The following is a 21,154-nucleotide window of genomic DNA, read 5'->3' as shown; positions in this document are numbered from 1 at the left end:
CCTTCTCTTCGCTGATCCTCCGGATTTGTTGGAGTCTTTTCGCCGCCGCCGCCATCGACAAGCCTACAGCAGGACTGCTTCGAGGACGCCGGCGCCTTCAGCCGCCTTCGATCGCCCTTCTGCTAAGCCATCCGGCGCGCATCATCACTATATCCTTTTCAAAGCTTTCAGTGTTCGCCCCCGCGACACTTTTTCTAAAAGAGCAATTTTTCAAGGCGTCAAATGCCTTCCTGCGCTTCGTGTCCCATCTCCTCTGGTCGAGCCGCGAAAGAAAAAACGCCGCTCACAGAGGCTGCCGGAGCACGCGGTTTGCAGTGATGTCACACCGGGCCAATCCCTGCGTGCTTCAAGACCCGAAGACTCCCCGAAGACTCCCCGCCGCCAGTCCAGTTCACACAGGCGGACCAGCACCCCTCCAGCGGAGCGATGGGGCTCGTCTCGTTTGGCGCGTCAGGGGATGACGAAGATAAGGATGACAGTTTTTCCTGTGATACTGCATCCGACGACTGGCCGGGCTCGTCCTTCGACCCCGTGCCTTCGACATTAGCGGGGCACGAGCGCGGGCTCCAGCATGGACTCAGAGATCGTCCGCATTCTCTCCAAGGCCGTGGAAGACCTCGGGCTCGATTGGTCTTCCCCGGAAGAACCCGCCCGCAGCCGACTGGACGAGTGGTTCCTGCAGGGGCGCCGACAGGCCCCTCGACAAAGACCCTCCCCCTTCTTCCCGGAAGTTCACGACGAACTCACGAAGTCGTGGAAAGCCCCGCACTCCGCTCGCCTGAAGCCTTCTTTTTCTTTGTCGCTCTCCTCCGTGGACGGCGCGAAAGAAAGAGGCTATGAGGGGACTCCACCCCTCGAGGGGGCTGTGGCCAATCATCTGTGTCCACCCTCCAACGCTGGATGGAAAGCTAAAGCTTCTCATCCCTCGAAGCCTTGCCGGTCCACTTCAGCTCTCGCCGGTCGCGCATACGCCGCCGCCGGCCAAGCTGCATCAGCGCTTCACTCTATGGCTGTCCTCCAGGTGTTTCAAGCCAAACTTCTCCGCAGTATGGACAAGTCTGGACCCGAGCCTGAGGCATTTAAGGACCTACGCAGCGCCACTGACATAGCGCTGCGAGCCACAAAAGCCACCGCCCAATCCATCGGCCGTGCTATGGCTAACCTGACTGTCCTTGAGCGCCATCTGTGGCTGACGCTAACAGATATGAAGGATGCAGATAAGGCGTCTTTCCTCGACGCGCCTATCACCCAAGACGGCCTGTTTGGACCAGCGGTGAAGGAGTTCGCCGAGCGCTTCACCGAAGCCCATAAGGACTCACAGGCTATGCGTCACTTCCTGCCCAAGCGATCTAGCTCATCGCAGAGCCGCCAACGGCCGCCTCAACAGCAGCGAGCTAAGACGGCGCCCCCCGTTTCTCAGCCCAAACCTGAAACGGATTTTCGACGCCGCTCGCGCTCTGCCAACAGGAAGCAACCGCCCGAGCGACGGGGACCTCGGCCCAGGACTGTGCTGAACCCAGAGCCTCGTAAGTCCTCCTAGCTACAGGGAGGAAAAGGGAGAGCGCGTGTCTCGCGAGAGCCGGACCGTTCTCTCCAAAACGTCTAAAGGATTACCCAGTCCCCTTACAGGCGGCTGGAAATGTCTATACAGCAGCCAATGTGCCAGCAACACAGCTTGCCCACCTGCAAACAAACACCGTTTTTACGGCGACACAAAGAAATCACATAAAGAGCTATTTTCTGCCTGTGTCATTAAAGGGTCACGTGTCCACACCAAAGTGCGCATTCCCACATATCAAAACTGTCAACGCAACGCCAAATGTTTTCCCAGCTCAGGCTGGACGCCCCATAAATGTAGATTGTGTGCCAACTGTTACGTATGCACCACTACACACAAGCACTGTTCACACAGTTATAAACACTTCCCCAGTAAAAGCGGGAAGTTGTATAAGAGTAGAGCGTGTGCCCGCTGTTATGCACGCACCCCAACTCACAAACACTGTTTATATGGCCAAAAACCTCCCGCCACGAGCGGGAAGTTTTATGAAAGTGGCGCGCGTGCCTACCAGAGTCTATGCACCCCCACCCATAAGCACTATACACACAGTGTTAAACATTTCCCCATCTCACTCTGTGAGCATTACAGCGAGCGTGCCTGTAATCTCACACGCACCCCTGCACTCGGCATTCAGCAGAGCTGCTCAGCGCGCGTCCGCGCCGCTGAGAGCTGTAAGCTCGGTGTTAACACAGAACGATTCGCTGGCGGGAGCCATACGTCACTGCGACACGCCCCCGGCCAACATTCAGCCCATATCTGTGCGAGCGAAAGCTTGGGAAAATATCCCCGACATGCCGAAATGGGTTTTGAACATAATAAAACACGGTTACTCGCTTCAATTCGCTCGCAGACCGCCCCGCTTCACAGCGGTGGTAGAGACGAAAGTGAGAAAAGATGTTTCACATGTTCTACGCACCGAGATGCTCAAACTGATAGAGAAAGGCACTATAGAAACAGTCCCCCCCCTCTATGAGCGAGGCAGGTTTTTACAGCCGCTATTTTCTCGTCCCGAAAAAGGATGGCGGTCTCCGCCCCATTCTAGATCTCAGACATCTGATCAAAGCTTTAATGATTCGTTCGTTCAGAATGATAACTACCAAGCATATCCTCGCGCAAGTTCGCCCGAGGGATTGGTTTCTGTCAGTGGATCTGAAAGACGCTTACTTTCACATTCCAATAGCGCCTCATCACAGGCCATTTCTGAGATTCGCTTTCGAGGGACAGTCATACCAGAACACAGTACTACCATTCGGCCTGTCACTGGCACCCCGTACATTTACGAAATGTATGGATGCAGCACTTTCCCCCCTGAGACAGCGGGGAGTGCGAATACTAAATTATCTCGACGATTGGCTAATACTAGCACAATCAGAGAGCCAGTTAGTGACACACAGGTCTTGGATTATCAGTCATCTAGAGTGCCTAGGTCTAAAAATCAATTTTGCAAAGAGCATGCTATCCCCCAGCCAGAATATTTCTTTTCTGGGAATAGTGCTAGACTCAGTGCAGATGACGGCGCTCTCATCAGAGCGCGCGCTCACTATCCGGCGCCTTGCAACATCGTTCAGAGCGGGCGTGCGCCCCCGTCAAGCGGTTTCAGAGGATGCTCGGTCTCATGGCCTCAGCATCAGCTGTAATCCAGCTAGGATTGTTGCACATGCGTCCTCTCCAACGCTGGCTCAAAAGCCGTGTCCCCACCCACGCGTGGCGCTCGGGCCACTTTTTAATCAGAGCAAATCACGGCTGCATAAAAGCCCTGACGCCCTGGAAAGCTGTCGACTGGTATCAGTCCGGCGTGAGTTTGGGTGTAAACACAAGGAGAAAAATGATCACGACAGATGCCTTCAAAATAGGTTGGGGGGCCCTTTACGAGGGCAGGCCTGTCTCCGGCTTGTGGTCAAACCCGGAGAAGCGCCTACATATAAACTGTCTGGAATTGAAAGCGGTCGCTTTGGCTCTCAGAGCCCTGCTGCCGTACCTGAGGGACGAGCACGTCCTAGTCCGAACGGACAACATGACGGTAGTCTCGCATATAAATCGTCAGGGTGGACTCAGATCGAGCTCCCTGCACTCGATGGCCAGGGAGCTCCTCCTATGGTCCCAGCGCAACCTGCGCTCGCTGAGAGCAGCGCATGTGCCAGGTGTTCTGAACCAGGGAGCGGACATGCTGTCCAGAGACAAAGTTCTCCCAGGAGTATGGTCTCTCCACCCCCTGACGATTCAGTGGTTATGGCAAACCTTTGGCAGAGCAGAGGTCGACCTCTTTGCCTCCAAGGAAAATACGCACTGCCCTCTCTTCTTTTCAAAGAGCACGGACGCGCTCGCCCAAGTCTGGCCGAGCCGCCCGCTGTATGCCTTCCCTCCGGTTGCGATGCTACCTCAGGTCATCAGTCGGATCAGGGAGGAGAAATGTGCAGTGCTCCTGGTAGCCCCACTCTGGAATAACCAGACGTGGTTTCCAGAACTGATGCAGATGATACAATCTGCCCCATGGCCGATTCCACTGAGGCTAGATCTCCTCAGGCAGGCCAACGGGACGATCCTCCTTCCCCGCCCCGATCTGTGGGCCCTCCATGCGTGGCCCCTCAACGGATTCCCGGGAACCTCCCCAGTGGAGTGTTGAGAACCATCACTGAGGCGCGAGCGCCCTCTACGAGGCGCTTATATGCCCAGAAATGGAAGGTGTTCAGTGATATGTGTAAGTCCAGGAACCTGAATCCTGAGACATGCGAAGTACCGAGTGTGCTCGTTTTCTTACAAGAGCTGTTGGAGGCAGGCCGCACCCCCTCCACGCTCAAAGTATATGTGGCTGCCATAGCGGCATCACATGAACCGGTCGAAGGACGCACACTAGGGAAAAACTACCTAGTTGTTCGTTTCCTGAGGGGCGCCAGGAGGATAAATCCCCCACGCCCCCCCTCGGTGCCGATTTGGGACCTGGGCACGGTCCTGGACGCACTTAAGCGTGCCCCGTTCGAACCCCTCCGAACTGTGCACCTTAAACAGCTCTCGCTCAAAACTGCTCTCTTGCTGGCTCTCGCCTCGGTCAAGAGAGTGGGCGACCTGCACGCGCTGTCATCAAGCGCTACCTGCCTGGAGTTTGGACCTAACGACAACAGGGTTGTCCTCAGGCCAAGACACGGGTATATTCCTAAAGTGCTCTCTACTCCTTTCAGAGCACAGGTGATATCTTTGGCCGCGCTATCGTCCCCAGCAGACGAAAGTGACGCTAATTTACTCTGCCCGGTCAGGGCACTCAGAGTATATTTGGAACGTTCTGCCCTGTTCAGACAGACAGAGCAGTTGTTCATATGCTTTGGCGGCCGCACTAAGGGTCTGGCTGTGTCAAAGCAAAGAATATCGCGCTGGATATTTGATGCTATAGCGCTGGCTTATGAAGCCAAGGGCCTTCAGTGCCCCTTGGGCATCAGAGCTCACTCTACGAGAGGCATGGCCTCCTCCTGGGCGTGGTCGAGTGGGATACCCATTCAAGATATTTGTGCGGCTGCAGGCTGGGCCTCACCGTCCACATTTATCAGGTTTTATAACCTACAGGTCCCCTCATTGCACTCTAACATACTGTCGGTCTAACTATGCATAGGCTGGGGTGTGTACGTGCTGAGCATTGTCTCCTCCCTCATAGAATCACATCTTTGCATCTGATGTGGAGGATTTTTCATACATGACAGTACATAAAAATGTGCTTGTGTGTGTCTTTGGACGCCCTTTGGGCCGTTCCACGTTGTCCCTTTATAAAGCCCGCCTTCGGCTGGCTCGTTGGATAATTACTTCGCTCAAAAGCTCAGGCACCGGCCTCCGGCTTAATAGAAGCGAAGTCAGCACGCACGGCGTTTTACATGGGGTTCCCATAGCGTAAGCATTACGCAATAGGAGAGACCTCTCGAAAGGGAACGACTCGGTTACTAACGTAACCTCGGTTCCCTGAGAGGAGGGAACGAGTATTGCGTAATCTGCCGTGCTTGTGCTTGGTCAATTTGCTTCAGTCGATTGAACCTAAAGAACTCAGACGACGGGGCGCCCAATATATAGCCCTTGGCCACGCCCATCTTGGCGGGCTCTGACGCGCGTGGACGCGAAGCACGCTCATTGGAAGCGGGTTCAGAGTCGCCCCGTCATTGGTTCGTGCAAGTTGCCGCAGCACAGCCAATGACCGAGCTGCCTCGCTCATTGCTGTATGCTGTGCAGCTGCAATGCGTTTTACATAAAGACTTCAATATTTCTCGAGAAAAGGAGTTTTCCCATAGCGTAAGCATTACGCAATACTCGTTCCCTCCTCTCAGGGAACCGAGGTTACGTTAGTAACCGAGTCGTTCTGCTTACCACAGACTCTACACTTTCTCATCTCTCTCCTGATCCTCCTCACTATCCTCCTCATCAGCCACTGGAGCTGATGAAGGTCCTGCTGCTGCAGAAAACACATATACTTTGACACATTTTACAGCGTCTGCTTGAAGGGCCTATATCTATTTTTCACGCTATTTCTCTGCACATTCCTTGAGTTTCTTCTCCATCTCTCAGACTATAGACAGATACACAGTACACTTGACACTGCACGCTCACTCAAAGCACAAAGGGGGAGATGTTTCAAGATGTGATTGGGCCAGCCCAGTGTCAATCAAGAAAACAACCAATGGGCCGCTGATCTACGTGTTTCATGGTCCGGTGTGTCATTGGAAAAAAATATGATTTTTTTTTTTGACCAATGCATTATATCGGCACTAACCCAGCGCCGTCAATTAAACAAAACAAAACGAATGGGCTGCCGATGTACGAGTTTTATGGGCCGTAAAAAATAAATAAAAATAAAAATAAAAATATGAGATGTATCGGCCCAAAAAGCACGTCGGCCCACCGGGCATTTGCCCGGTATGCCAGATTACCAGTCCAGCCCTGATTAAGCAGCTTCTCTGCTGCAGCCCGACAGGCAGAAAGAATCGTGCTGTGATCACGAAAATAACGAAATAAACGTGTCCGTGTCACGAATCATTAGATTAAATTACGTGACCATTTCACGAACTGCCGTGAGACTGAGTTGCAACGGCACCTTAAAAGTGTGGAAATAATTCTTAATTTATATTAAAATGAGTGTATACTGAGAAGTCTGAACATAATTTACTGATATTTTCGCTTTTATAACCTTTAAAAAACACACACATCTGGAACGGAGAAAGACACTTTTGTTTACCAAATGAGCAAGTATTGTAAAAAATAACAGAACAATCACAGCAGTGTGTACGTTAAATTTCCATATTGTTAACAACAATCCTCATACTTTTGCCAATTATGTCTTCTCCATAGACATCTGTAAATAACCCCACGAGTAATTTGTAGCTTTTTTGGTTGATCAATTTAACCACTTATAATTCTTTTAACATTTTAATTGTTGTGGTAAGCTTGTAGAATTGAACTAAAACCTTATGAAAGTGTTGCACAGTTGCTAAAGGGTGGCTCACCCTGTGCCATCTGACAGCCTTGCAGGGGGCATGGCCACCAGTTTGAGAACCACTATTAGGTAAAAAATCTATGTTAATGGACTTTATAATTATATTACACAATGGAGGTGTGAACTTAAATATAGTAAATTCGATATTTTATTAAGTAATGACATGGGGTTGTCATGCCACTATAATATAATTGGATTCTTTATTGGATTAATAGGCTATATTCTATAATAATAGAATATATTATTATTTAATAATATTTTACTATTTTATAAAAACTTGTCTATTAATAGGTAGCCTACCTGTTTGCATGAACTTTAACTTTGACATTTTTTAACTGGTGCCCCGCCTCTGACTTCTCAACCCTCTTACTTTATGCCGTTCTATGCATAGACATAATAAATACACATTGTATTTATTATGTCTATGGTTCTATGGTATTGTGCTTGGAAAACAAGAAGGAACATTGTGCTTTGCGAGTTACCCATTGTTGGTAAATGGGGGGGTTGGCAAACCAACTTGATGTGCATTTCCACCACTTACTGCATGGGATGGAGTGTGAAGCCTCGATGAGCGAAAGGAATAATTAAATGAGGAAAAAAACGATATCCCTCTAATTAAATCTGTAGGCTAACTCTTAAATATTTTATATCATACACCATTAACTGTTTCTGTGCATTCTGAAATATATTCTGAACTGTAATATGACATTGATTTCAAAATCTCTAAATTAGCCTATTCAACAAGCTGATTTGTGTCTATGTTATGTGCCAGTGTAAAATCGCATGTTCAACTGTTTCTGGTTGTCCACGGTAATTGCAGTATAATCTGTCTCACACTTTTCTATAATATGCAGTGGATAATTAAGGTTGTCTCTTAGCCTATATGGAGCCTGAACAAAACAGTGGCTGCGTTCAAAACCGCATACTCACTGAGTAATTCTACTTAACGCCGTGCTACGTGAGATGAACTGTGACTTAAACCTATCGACCAGTTTACTTAGCACGGCGTTCGTCCAAGATAGCTCCTGCCTACAGGTACGTGACGTGTCCTACTGTCTTTATAAAGTATCTTCTTATTAAACTGCCCACTTACAAAGTTCTCAGTGCTTCGGTTCGCATGTAGGGACCTTCATTATGCTACCGTGTTTGTGTGAGGCTATTTTGAGCCTTGTTAGTGGTATTAACTAGCGATTTCTTTTTACTTAGCCTACTCTATGCCCTACATACTAGCGTTATAAGCTAACAAGTTTTTAGAGATAAAACTCTTTACATTCTATTATCATGAAAAAACATCTCAGAGAACGGTCGACTCGGTAACAATGTGTTAATTACCCCTAGGTTCATTTTGAGCCCGAATTCAGAATCAGAATCAGAAAGAGCTTTATTGCCAAGTGTGCTTGCACACACAAGGAATTTGTTTTGGTACTGAGGCTTCCAGTGGACTATACAAATACAAATACAACATGAAACATGAAACATAATACTACAAATTATAAGAATAAAAAAAATAAAAATAAAAATATATGAGAATAAAACTATCACAGTTTGGTTTAGTCAGAATAGACATTTTCAGATTTACAGATTATGAACCTATTTACAGTGTTTTGAATATTATAAATAAATAAATCTACATATAAGCATCACCTGAGTTGTAGGATATTGCACTAAACAGTGGGAGTATTGCACTTACAGGCATATGCCTTGGGAGGAGTGTTAACTGTTCAGGAGGGAAATGGCCTGTGGGAAGAAACTGTTCCTGTGCCGAGATGTTCTTGTGGCCAGTGATCTGAGTCTCCGTCTTGACGGTAACAGTTCAAACAGGTGGTGTCCAGGGTGAGTGGAGTCTGTGATGATTTTACCTGCTCTCTTCCTCACTCTGGAAGAGTACAGGTCCTGGAGGTTTGGCAGGGGGGCACCAATAATCCTCTCCGCAGTCCGGACTGTCCGTTGTAGTCTCCTGATGTCTGATTTGGTAGCTGAACCAAACCAGACAGTGATGGAAGCGCACAAGACAGACTCAATGACGGCTGAGTAGGAATGGAAAAGGAATTGTCCTTTAATGGATGAATAAACGATGCTTTGGTACGTCACAAATGTTTTGAAACAGTTGCCACTAGGGGGCGATCACATGCAGTGAACCCATCAACCAGTCTATATGTTTTTACCTGATCTAGGATCAGTTTTATAAGTTTGGACATTTTATTAACACATTTGTATAATACAAATGAAGAGTAGTAGATTTCTCTCTGAATAGCCAAGCCATCAAAAAAATAAAAATAAATAAATAAATAAAATAACAAAACACACTACAAATGAATAAACTAACATAAATTATAAAAAATATTTATGCTTCATTCTGAAGGGTTGGTATTTTGTAGATTGCATATTGAAACCTGTTTGAAAGATTTTGAACAGTTCTGTTATTGGGATGTTTTTCACTGTTCTGATTGGTTGTCTCTGCTGTAGTGGGCGTGGCTGCTGTTGTGAGGTCTCTATCCACTATCAGTCTGTCACTGATGAATCAGACATTCTCACATCTGGACACTAGGAGGCGATGATGATGATGCCTTTTAACAAGCCTCAGAGGATTTTTGTACAGAAAACTTAGCATTGTGTAATAATTTGATTATTTTTTAGGCCTGTATTCACCTATATCCACCCTAGAAGATCAGCAGAAGAGCACAGTATGTAAATCAGAATCAGAATCAGAATCAGAAAGAGCTTTATTGCCAAGTGTGCTTGCACACCCAAGGAATTTTCCTTGGTACTGAAGCTTCCAGTGCACATATACAAATACAGATACAACAAATAATAGTAATACAAATGGTAATACAAATTCTACAAATAAAATTATAAAAAATATGAAAATACTATAAAAATATATGGTCACAGTTGGGTTTTGTCAGAATAAAGCATATACATATACTCCAAAGTATATAAATTTCATCAAACACCTTTATAAAATACATTTGCCATACCCGTCTGACAAATCCAGCCTAAGTTTTTTTAGTCTGTTTAGTTCTGCTGGTGTTGTTTATGGTTTTGGAAGCTGGGAGATCAGTTTATATCAGCTCCAAATAAGACAATCATATACAGGCTGTTTTCTACTGAAATAGACACTGTCAAAATGCTCTACAGGGCGTTGCTTCTGAAGGAAATGAGAAGTGAGAAAAAAAAACTGAGGATGTCTAACATTCAATGGGCTATTGCAGAAAATACAATATATATCAATGCACCATGCCATCTGACTCCATCACTATACTGTAATTTTAAAATCTCTTTAAAAAATAATAATGAGTTTTTTTCTGTTGAAAATGATAGTCAAACATTTCTAGTTGTGGCATTGACCCTTAAAATGACAAATGTTTATTCAGTGTGAAATGACGCAGTTCAGAGACTAGAATAGATGAAACAGCGCTTCACATGATCACACCAACAAATGTGTGAACTTTAGTCATGTGCTTCATAAACATGGTGACTATATTTTATATGCCACACTACAGATATTTTTCCCAAAATATAACTGGTAAAACCTCAGACGCTGTATTGAGAAACAAAGCCTACTGGGGGAAAAAAACTCAAAACACGCAGCATTATAAGATCCCATTTTCATATTTTTAAAAGACTGCTTATTTATAATGACAACAGTAACTGTATTTTGGTGGAAACTATGCTAAGGGGTTTATTACATTATATAATGTTTATTAGGCCTACATAAATGTTATTTTTTATCGACTGTATCATGTGACTACAGAGTGTGAAGCGCATTCACGTCCACAGACGCACACATGAACTGTGTTTATTTTCCCTGATTGAAGAGTTTCTAAACCTCGGATTATCTACTGATATTGTTCAGATCATAGAGTGATTTTATCTCAGGCTGTTGGAGATGATGTTGCTTAAACTTATGTTCTCTTTGAGTTTGTGTTGTCTGTCTGGTGAGTTATAAACATGTTCTTATATATAGTGATTATGTACAGTTAAAATTGTTTAGAGGATTTTCATTAGCTGTTAATAATATTGTGTTTCAGGTGTGTTTGGTGACACAGATGAACATCTCAACATCTCAACATCACTGAACTCTGACAGATATATTCAAGTACATCAATAATCATAATTAGCATTTAAAGTTTTTACAAAGTTGTATTTTATTTGTCAATCAAACTGGCACTAATGACTCTTTCACTGTTACAGTTCCAGACACACATCCTACTTCACAGTCTCCTTCTCCTCCTCCTCCTTCTCCTCCAGTCTCAGTGTCTCTGATAGTGTTGATCTCTTCTTCTGCTGCTGGATCTCTGATGATCGTGACTGTTATCATGATCTTCTGTATGTGCAGGAAACACAAAGACACAGGTACTGTAGATGCACCTACAGCTTATACATCTATAAACAATAATGTGGAGCAACAATATTAGAGGAAAATACATGTTTTGATTGAACATGTCTGTCATTACAGTTGAAGACGAGACTCACACTGATGCAACACTCTACACACACACTGGACAAATGATGGTGAGTGTTTAGTGACATTTACATTTATTCATTTAGCCTTTTTTTTTAAAAATTTATGTAATGAGCAATGCAAAATAACTGCATAACATAAAGCAATATAATATTACCACTGTTTTAAACACTGCACATTAAATATTGGCAAATATGTTTAACAAATTTGTGAAATAGTATGCTGTTATTCCATTATAAATAAATAATAGTTCCTGTGCTAAATGTATGTCTGGCTTGTTTGCATCTATATATTTAGCCCTGCATTTGCTCTTGTCCTGATATCTGATGTTGAACATGTTTTATTTCCACAGTCCACGCTTTTATTGTGTGCCTCTGTTATGAAAGCTGCTGTTGTTTTCCAAAATTTCATAATAAAAGTCCCAAGAATATAAAAAGACAGAGATCATTACACACAAACACAAGACCATCATTCAGTGTGAGAAACGCTGACTCATAATAGCCTGTAATATCTATCGATGAATTTGCAGCAAATTTCTGTCATTTATTCATTTTGTTTTCTTGCAGTTTTTGCTTCTGAAACATCAGGTTTGTTTTTCTCCTTTGACCTTTTGTGTTTGTCTTTTCCTACAGAAATCTGAAATGACGGAGGTGGTTTATACATGTTTAATCACAGATCAATAATCAAACTCTCTGATTCTGATTGTTTACAAATGATGTGTTGATCATCATATTGACATTTGTGTTTTATACAGTATTACTCTTTCAAATAAAATAAAATGTATATTTGTTAAATTAAATAATGCTTTTGGGATTCCTTTACACTGATATTGATATTCACATCATCATCACAATACAATATTTTGGGCCAGATTTACTAAAAAAAGGGCAAATTAGCGTGAGACCGCAATCCCACAAAACCACTGTGGAAAGTTCAGCCAGCAACAATATTACCCTGTAGCCCAATGTCCACTGAAGCTAAGCAGGGCTGAGCCTGGTTAGTACCTGGATGAAAGACCTGGGAAAACTAGGTTTCTGCTGGAAGAGGTGTTAGTGAGGCCAGTAGGGGGCGCTCACCCTGTGGTCTGTGTGGGTCCTAAAGCCCCAGTATAGTGATGGGGACACTATACTGTCAAAGAGCACCGTCTTTTGGATGAGATGTAAAACTGAGGTCCTCCTTATCATCCCCATTTATATTGATTGGCTTCATCACCTTGCTCCTCTCCACCAGTAAGCTGGTGTGTGTTGGGCGTTCTGGCGCAATATGGCTGTTGTCGCATCATCCAGTTGTTTCTGCACATTGGTGGTGGTTGAGGAGATTTCCCCCCTTCAAATGTGAAGCGGTTTGAGAGAAAAAAAAAGTTTTTTGAGTTTAAAAACTGCATTTAAAAAATAAAAATAATAATAATAATAAAAAAAAAAATATTCACATGTTAAACTGATATTATTATATTTAGTTTACTGGCTTTTATAAACTAGATATTTTCTCAAAGGGAACAAGGGTGTCAAACCCTGATCCTGAAAGGCAATCGTCCTGCAGGGTTTAAATCAAACACAACAAAACCTGCTAAAAGTCTTCAGATTTACTTGGAAATCTGAACAGCCTTAAGGCTGTAGATGAGAAAAACATTAGACATTTTTATGCCTACATTTTAGGCCAGATTTACTAATAGCCTGTGCCAGCGCAAACCCTCGTTTAGCATTAAAAAATGAGAAATTTATAATAAAAAAAATGAATAATTTTTTTTTAAACTGAGAAATTAGCGATGAAGGGGCGTGTACACGGTTATTTTTGCTCTTTTTGATCTGATTGCATTAACACATTTATATTAAAAAAAAGAGTAGAAGAGTAGTAGTCATTTGTCTTGTACTGGCCTGATTAATACCTCCTCAAAAACGCAAAACACCCTCTACAAATTAATAAACGATAAGAAAATATAATTTATAAAAATACGTCACATTGTATCTGATGGTTTCTATATTTGATTAATAGATTACACACTCTAGCAAACATTTGTAACTGGTTTCTAGAGGGTATTTTATGCATGCATGTTTGTGTAGAGATTTCGTTGCACATACGCCATTTTGACCAGCAGATGTCGCCAGTTATAGAGGCATATCTCGTGTGGTCCTGTTTGGTATTGCAGCTTGACTTGTAGTTAGTTAGGCCTGTATATTTTAAAGGCTCTAAACAAAATGTAACATTATTTTTTTTCCCTCACTTTGCTAAATTGTGAATTAGTATCTTTAATTCACCTCGACAAAGGCTTGCACGAACTATTGCAGCATGAGCAGTCGCGCAGATCATGTGGAGTGGACTTACAGATTTTGCTAGGGAGAAGGATGACCACTACGAACGCTACAATCATATATATATATATATATATATATATATATATATATATAAACAGGGCTAAAGGACCCCATAGTGTGTGATTTCTGAAAACTATCTTTTTACAGAACATTTATTGAGCAACACATTTTGGAAAACTCATGAATATTAATGTATGATCCGCCCAATGAAACCGAAAGTCTCGAAAGAGAACGGCCACAATCGTTCTCGCGCCATTGGGCAGTCCTTCCTGTGCAGGCCTGACTGGTTTGAACTGGATAAATATCACAAACTGACTCGTCACAAACACACACACACACACACAGAGAGAGAGAGAGAGAGAGAGAGAGAGAGAGAGAGAGAGAGAGAGAGAGAGAGAGAGAGAGAGAGAGAGAGAGAGAGAGAGAGAGAGAGAGAGAGACTACAACGACTCTCCCAACGCCTCCCGTTAACCTAAATAAAGGAGGTTTCTTCTAGGACATTCATTGTTTATTTTAGATTTCAGGCGTGTTTTTTTTAAACAACAAGCCTATAGATCTGATCAGCTGAAATGCCTCATACACTACTTTCATTCTTTGTGTGCTTATGGCATTTAGTTGGTAAGTAGATTTTTTGTTTATTGACAAATTTGAATATTGTTTCCAGAAAAATATTCTGTCAATTCTTACTATAATGTTAGATGTAGTTTTTCATTCAGGTCTCTGATCACTAGTTTTGATGGATATATTTGTCATCTGGAAACATAGTGTGATTCGATGCTTTTATTTCAGTGAAACACAACTATGTCTTATTTAATGTAGGCCTGTCAGTTTCTCCAGTTATTTTGCCACTAAAGCTTTTCATTTGACCAAAACATTTGCTGTAATGTACTTTTTTTCTTTCTATATTTTAGTGAAATTATACTTGCAATGATTTTAAGAGAGAGAGAGAGAGAGAGAGAGAGAGAGAGAGAGAGAGAGAGAGAGAGAGAGAGAGAGAGATAATGTTTAGAGCAATTTGGTTAAATAAACTAAAACTTTTAAATTTAAAATGACACCAAGAGTCTTCATCTGTGTCTGATGAACTTGTTCCTCTTGGTTCTCCAGGAGTGTTTGGTTACACAGATGCAGTGAAGTCAGTGTCAGTGATGGAGGGAGATTCTGTCACTCTAAACCCTGATCTCACAGACATACAGAGAGATGAAGAGATCCAGTGGAGGTTTGGAAACATTCGCATCGCTAGAGTGATCATGAACATTACTAGATATGATAATGATGAGAGATTCAGAGACAGACTGAAACTGGATCAGACTGGATCTCTGACCATCAGTGACATCAGAAACACAGACTCTGGTCTTTATCAACTAAGTACCATTATCAGGAATAAGGAGTTTATCAAGAGATTCAATGTTACTGTTGATGGTGAGTAGAGAATTACAGTAAGATTTCTTCTGTCCTCTTCATATTCAAAATGTAAACAGTATAATCATTGTCATCATAACCCTTAATTAGTCCAACCAGGATTTCGCTAGACTTTTTTCTATTTATAGAAGACTTGCCTAAAGATTCTTCTGATTTCTAAAAGTATTGCATGTTTTAAAGTCTGTGATTATTGTTCTGTTCAGACCCGTAATGAATAAATTACTTACTGAACCAACGTTGCAAACAAAATGCACAAAAAGTGAAAATACAAGTTTTGAAAAAGGTAAAAAAATATATCATGACATTCCCTACAATCATATATTACTCTGGTAGATCTTTTGGAGATTTAGCAGTTCACTATAACTTTTTTACAAGCAATAGAATAGAGTTTTACATCATCAGTCCGTGACGAGGTGAGCCGCATTTACATGCGGTGTAGAAATGGTGGCTAGCAAACAGAAGCGATCTTTAGCGTTAATGTTGATCATGGCATTTCTTAAAAAATGAAAACTGGAAAAAGTGAAGATGTGTTTGTGGAGCAAGTAATGGTTTGTTGTTGTCATTATTAGGTTCGGCGACTCCTATTGGTTTTTGATTTAACTGTTGTCGTTGGAGAAATCAGACTTCAGGACATTAGCATAATTTCATCAGAGGTAAAATTTGATCACAGTTTTCATTAATCAGCTGTGATTGAAAATGTCAAATAGTGAAAAGACTTCAGATTTTTGCCTATAGAATCAGATTCACCAAATTTGTCTCAGACGGCCAAATCGTGCCCAAAATCATTTGAACCTGCCTTTAAACTATAAATTACTGTTTAACAACACAACTGTCAACAATTAATTGTAGTAAATGTAGTAGCAATAATCTTTCTTTATTCCTTTGAGCAAAGAACTGACTTAAGTCATTTGGTCATTTGTGGTTTCAAGTGTTTACTGAAAGTTTTTACACAGTCAAGAAAACATTAATTCTCATCTGAATCAATGCAACAATGTGACAAAACATGTTAATACAAAAGTGTTCATGTGCTGGGCATTGTACAGTCGTGTTCAAAAGTTTGCATACCCCTTGCAGAATCTGCAAAATGTTAATTGTAACACAATTTTTGGACTGTCCAGAATCGGATATTTTACATAAAAGATGTTTGCATATAGTCCACAAGACAAAAAATAACTGAATATATGAAAATGACCCCGTTGATTCGTAATACTGTGTGTCATCACCTGGATGATCCATGGCTGTTTTTTTTTTTTTTTTTTTTTGGACGGTTGTTCATAAGTCCCAGTTAAACTGGCCAATGTTCTTCAGAAAAAATCTTCCAGGTCCCACAAATGATTTGGTTCTCCGGCATCTTTTGCATATTTGAACCCTTTCCATCAGTGACTGTATGATCCATCTTTTCATAGTGAGGACAATTGTGGGACTCAAACACAACTATTAAAAATGGTTCAAACATTCACTGATGCTCTAGAAGGAAACACGATGCATTTAAGAACTAGGGGGTGTAAACTTTTCAACAACAGAAGATACTTACATGTTTCCTGGAAAACAAATTAAGTACAATTTATCTTGATCTTCAAAGTTTTTCAGTTTTCCCCATTGTCTTTATGAATATTTTTATCATACTTGACTTGACTGTTAAACAGGAGGAAGATGTGGTGTACGCAGGTGTCTTCACGAGACCAAATGCTCTGGGATAAGTTTCCTCATAAATTAGATTTAAAGGGATAGTTCTCCCAGAAATGTTGAGTCACCCTCAAGCCATAGGTGTATATAACTTTCTTTCAGCTGAACACAACCTATCCTAAAAAATATCCTGGCTCTTCCCAGCTTTAAAATGGGAGCGAATGGCAACTTTGATTCTGAAGCCCAAATAGGGCTTCCATCCATCATAAAAGTAATCCATATACGGCTCCAGGGGTTAATAAAGGCCTTCTGAAGCAAAGCGATGTATTTTGTAAGAAAAATATCCATATTTATAACTTTCTAAACTACATAATCAATGGCTTCTGACCTCTGACCCGACAAGTGACGCATTGATGAATGTGAAAGCGCAGAGGATAGAGCAAACCAAAACACCGGCCACGAATTAGAAGTCTAAAACGAGAATTTTTGCCACTTTGCCTATACACAGCCTATATAAAAATCTTTATTTAAAAAACATTTAAATCAGCCATTTTCTCTTTCATTTAGCATTTAATTTTTATTTTATTTTAGTTTATATAATTATTTCAAGACGAAAATATAGGCCACCTCACTTGTCCGCTTTGCGCTTTTGCTCGCGGACTGTCTGCGTGGCATAATTTTTGTCATGAGCACAGTCCTGTGATGTCACTGCACTCGTCTGCGTTTGCTGTTTTCAATTCATAAAGAACCGAAAGAACAGACTTGCGTTCTCGTTGAGACCGGTCTTTTTAGGTTTAGGTTATCTTGAAAGTATAAACTTAGAAGGACACAGAATGCAACTTTGTGAGAAATGAGATGTTCTGTTAATGACACAACATTACGTATTAGACAAATCTATTTAGGCTATACGTATTCGTTTATATTATTTTATATCTTTCTCTTTTACTGCATCTGCATGTAGGCTATTTGTGTTTGTGTAGCCTATATTAAGGCCTAATGTAAGGCTATGTTTGAATATGCCAGTATAAACTACTGCAGGCCTTCTCCAGGTCTTTATCATTTTATTAGCCTGGAAATCCAGACCTAAATCTAAATGATTAATGGTCTGGGCTCGACTAATGAAAATCGGCCAGCTCGAGGGGAGGCACCAAGCATGCACTTGAAAATCTCACTGCACGCAATTGGATAACACTACGACCAATCACAACAATAAGCCCCATACGCTTAGCTACCAGCAGAGCTAACTGGTAGATTATACTCTTACCGTATCCGCTCGGCAAAACAGCAAAAAATCCCTTCTTGCAAAGGAACGATTCGAGCGCCTCTAATGTTCCTCTTTTAGAGAAAAAGCCAAGTCTAAATCGTTCATTGTAGCGGCCAAAGCCGTTTCAAACAACTGGTATTCATCCATAGCCATCTAGCAAAGTTTACTAATGACTTTGACGTCACAGCGCTGTCGTCATATGTTTAGCTCGCCTCTGGCCCGCCTATATCAGATAACCCGATGTGATTGGTGCAGCTCAGATTGAGGGGCATATTTATTGAGCATCAGAGTAACTTGCTGAGCAAATTCAACTTGTGCTCTCCGGAGAACTCTGGATTACCAGGGTATCATTTTATTACAATTATGTGTTGGGCTCCTAATAACATTCCCTGTAATGTTATTGTTTAGAGAGAGAGAGTAGGGTACCCTCAATATGTCTATGTTATTTTTATTGTTCACTTGGATAGTTCTTATGTATTGTAAATTCATGATGGGGTTAATGCAGGAAATGTGTTTAAATCAATGTTGGTGCAAATGCATAAAACACTTAATTTATGCTCAAGAAGGCATGTTGTTTTAGCGATCATCCAGGGCGCACACGAAAGACAGGTAGCAGAAACCGACGTGGAGTAGAAAGAAAAGAACCGTGTTTTGTAATGTTGTGAACGCATGCAGTGTTTTTGTGTACTGCGAATAAATGCCCTAGTAATGTTAGCAGTTACTTTTGATGTTTAAGTTTTCACACTTCAGTATATGGTCAAGTCTATTATAATGGACTCGCAGGAGCGTATTTTGGAGGAGTTTGCGAGGATCAGTGGCGTTTATGTATACATCAGACACTCCAAGCATCTACACAATGCAAGTGTCTGACCATAGCTAGCTACATAAAGCCATAATACCAACTTCCACGACTGGGTCAGTGACGTGCCGCACTGATTGGCAATTCCAGGAGAAATACATTTTATATATTTATATAAAATAGGTTTAAAATTATATATATGCTTTAATCTCACATCATTTGTCCTCCTCACTGTTCATAATTGTGTGGAAAATTCAAAAATAGGTAACTTTTAGACTATTAATGTGGTCAAATGTCATACGGTCAAACGGAATTCACTTAAAGTTATTTAAGACAATTGCATTTAAAATGATTAAAAATGTTTAAAAAAAATTGTTCAGGTCTTAAAGATAAGCATATTAAAGTATCAGTAAGATAGACCTTTAAGAAATGTCATTAGTATCTAAAACAAATTGTTCCGCAAAGGCGCATTTTCCCTATGTCATACGGTAAAACAAAGTTTGGAAGCCATTTTGGAACTGAATATTAATGACTTAAGTCATGTGACATGTGATGACATCACTCAGAGGACCCCTGAAGACCATCCAAGTTGAAGTTAAGTTTAAGATTTTGCTCCTAAATTTTAGGTAATTTCACCTTTTCCAAGTGTGTTACCATGTGTCACAGATTTGAGTGTCATATGGTCAAACGTCAAAAAATGGTTTAATACATTTAAATTTTGAAAAAATATTGATTTACAGGTGAAATATAAAGTTTAAAGTCAAGGTCAAGGGTAAAGGTGGAAGGAGGTGGCCAAGCAACTACATGTTATAAATGACAAAGCATGAAACTGTCATAAGGGCAAACAAAAAAATGTCATACGGACAAACAATTTTACCGTATGACATGTTGTTATACCATATGACACCGAGCATTTAACTGAATTTTTTTAGTTACTTCTTAATTGTTTTATCACATATATAGTTGAGGTATTACTGTAAATTATATGAGATTAGGTTGTTCATAACCTTTTGATAGCAGACATGAATGTTACTGTTCTTTTTTAACTGAATGTTAAGTTATCTCACTGTTGTACATGACTGATATTGTCATGTATTACATATAGCACGTCCTATGTGTTCCTTGTACTGAAAGAGTTGAGTTGACTAAAAGAAATGTTCAAGTGTTGGGAAATATATTCTACTGTTAATAAAAGGTTCACTTGAGATGCCTTGTGTTTCTTTGAAATCATTCTGAATTGGCCTTAATCAATTTTCAAGTTTGTTTACATGGTTTATGAAAATAATGGAGGAGAGCTAGTATGATACATATATATATAACTTCAAGGCATTTTTGACTAATTTCTAGCAAAAAAATAGAACAAATGTCCATAGATGACATGCCGTAGTCGTTAAAAAACAAAATATCTAGTATTTGTGGTGTAGGTGTTTATATTTTGCAACTTGTTATAGAATACTTACAGATCAACTATTACATTACATATTTAAAAAATGTAGGCTTCATTAAAACAGTATTGCAGAAAGTGTTTTCATGTCCAGTCACTAGGAGGCGCTGCAGGATCTTCTTCTGCTTTAGAACATCAGCGCACAATATGAGCTCTGAAGACAAACAACAAGACAGTCTGATCCTGCTTTGTTTAAACTAGTATTTTAGTCTGTGAAGTAAGGACGAAAACTATAGAAACCTGTTTGAAAGATTTTGAACAGTTCTGTTACAGTATTAGGATGTTTTTCACTGTTCTGATTGGCTGATCACTGATGTATCAGATATTCTCACATTAGGACACTAGGGAGCGATGATGATGCCTTTTAACAAGCCTCAGAGGATTTTTGTACAGAAAATAAAAAATTGTGAAGAAATGTGATTATTTTTGTAGCCTATATTTGCTTATCACCGTAGAAGATGATCTGAGAGCACAGTATGTAAAACATATACACATTCCAAATATAGCCTATCAATTTTATGAAACACATTTATAACATATATTTGCTACCCTGCTGACAAATCCAGTCTAAGGTGTTTTTTAGTCTGTTTAGTGCTGCTGGTGTTGTTTGTGATTTTGATCAGCTCCAAATAAGGCCAGCATATACAGGCTGTTTTCTACTGAAATTGCAGAAAATACTGCACTGGTATTGCCATAAATGCCATAAACCATATCAATGCACCATGCAATCTGATTCCATTACTGTACTGTCTTTTAAAAAGGCTTTAAACAATAATTATGTTGTTTCTGCTGGAAATGATAGT

The 21,154-nt window shown here is 41.2% G+C and overlaps 1 protein-coding gene and 1 long non-coding RNA gene across 2 annotated transcripts; both read left to right on the top strand.

Moving 5' to 3' along the window:
* The first annotated feature begins 11,075 nt into the window (after positions 1–11,075).
* On the top strand, positions 11,076–12,224 carry LOC143735502 (uncharacterized). The gene is made up of 4 exons (XR_013203191.1): positions 11,076–11,121; positions 11,217–11,378; positions 11,482–11,537; positions 12,120–12,224. It is a non-coding gene; the product is annotated as an uncharacterized LOC143735502 (long non-coding RNA).
* Positions 12,225–13,958: 1,734 nt separating this feature from the next.
* Positions 13,959–15,513, top strand: LOC143735497 (uncharacterized). The gene is made up of 2 exons (XM_077225703.1): positions 13,959–14,417; positions 14,904–15,513. The coding sequence occupies exons 1-2, from the start codon at positions 14,369–14,371 to the stop codon at positions 15,224–15,226; spliced, it is 372 nt and encodes a 123-aa protein (XP_077081818.1). The 5' UTR covers positions 13,959–14,368; the 3' UTR covers positions 15,227–15,513.
* Positions 15,514–21,154: the final 5,641 nt, after the last annotated feature.

This window comes from Siphateles boraxobius, unplaced genomic scaffold (assembly GCF_051911475.1).
Source record: "Siphateles boraxobius isolate OS27281-9 unplaced genomic scaffold, OSU_SipBor_1 13, whole genome shotgun sequence".
NCBI lineage: Eukaryota > Metazoa > Chordata > Actinopteri > Cypriniformes > Leuciscidae > Siphateles > Siphateles boraxobius.
This window is presented reverse-complemented; position numbering and strand designations above follow the sequence as displayed.

Bases quoted from the DNA above. Each gene is read 5' to 3' on its own strand.
- LOC143735497 (XM_077225703.1), top strand. From the start codon at position 14,369: ATGCCTCATACACTACTTTCATTCTTTGTGTGCTTATGGCATTTAGTT. The intron at 14,418-14,903 runs GTAAGTAGATTT...TTGGTTCTCCAG, and splicing joins GTGCTTATGGCATTTAGTTG to GAGTGTTTGGTTACACAGAT.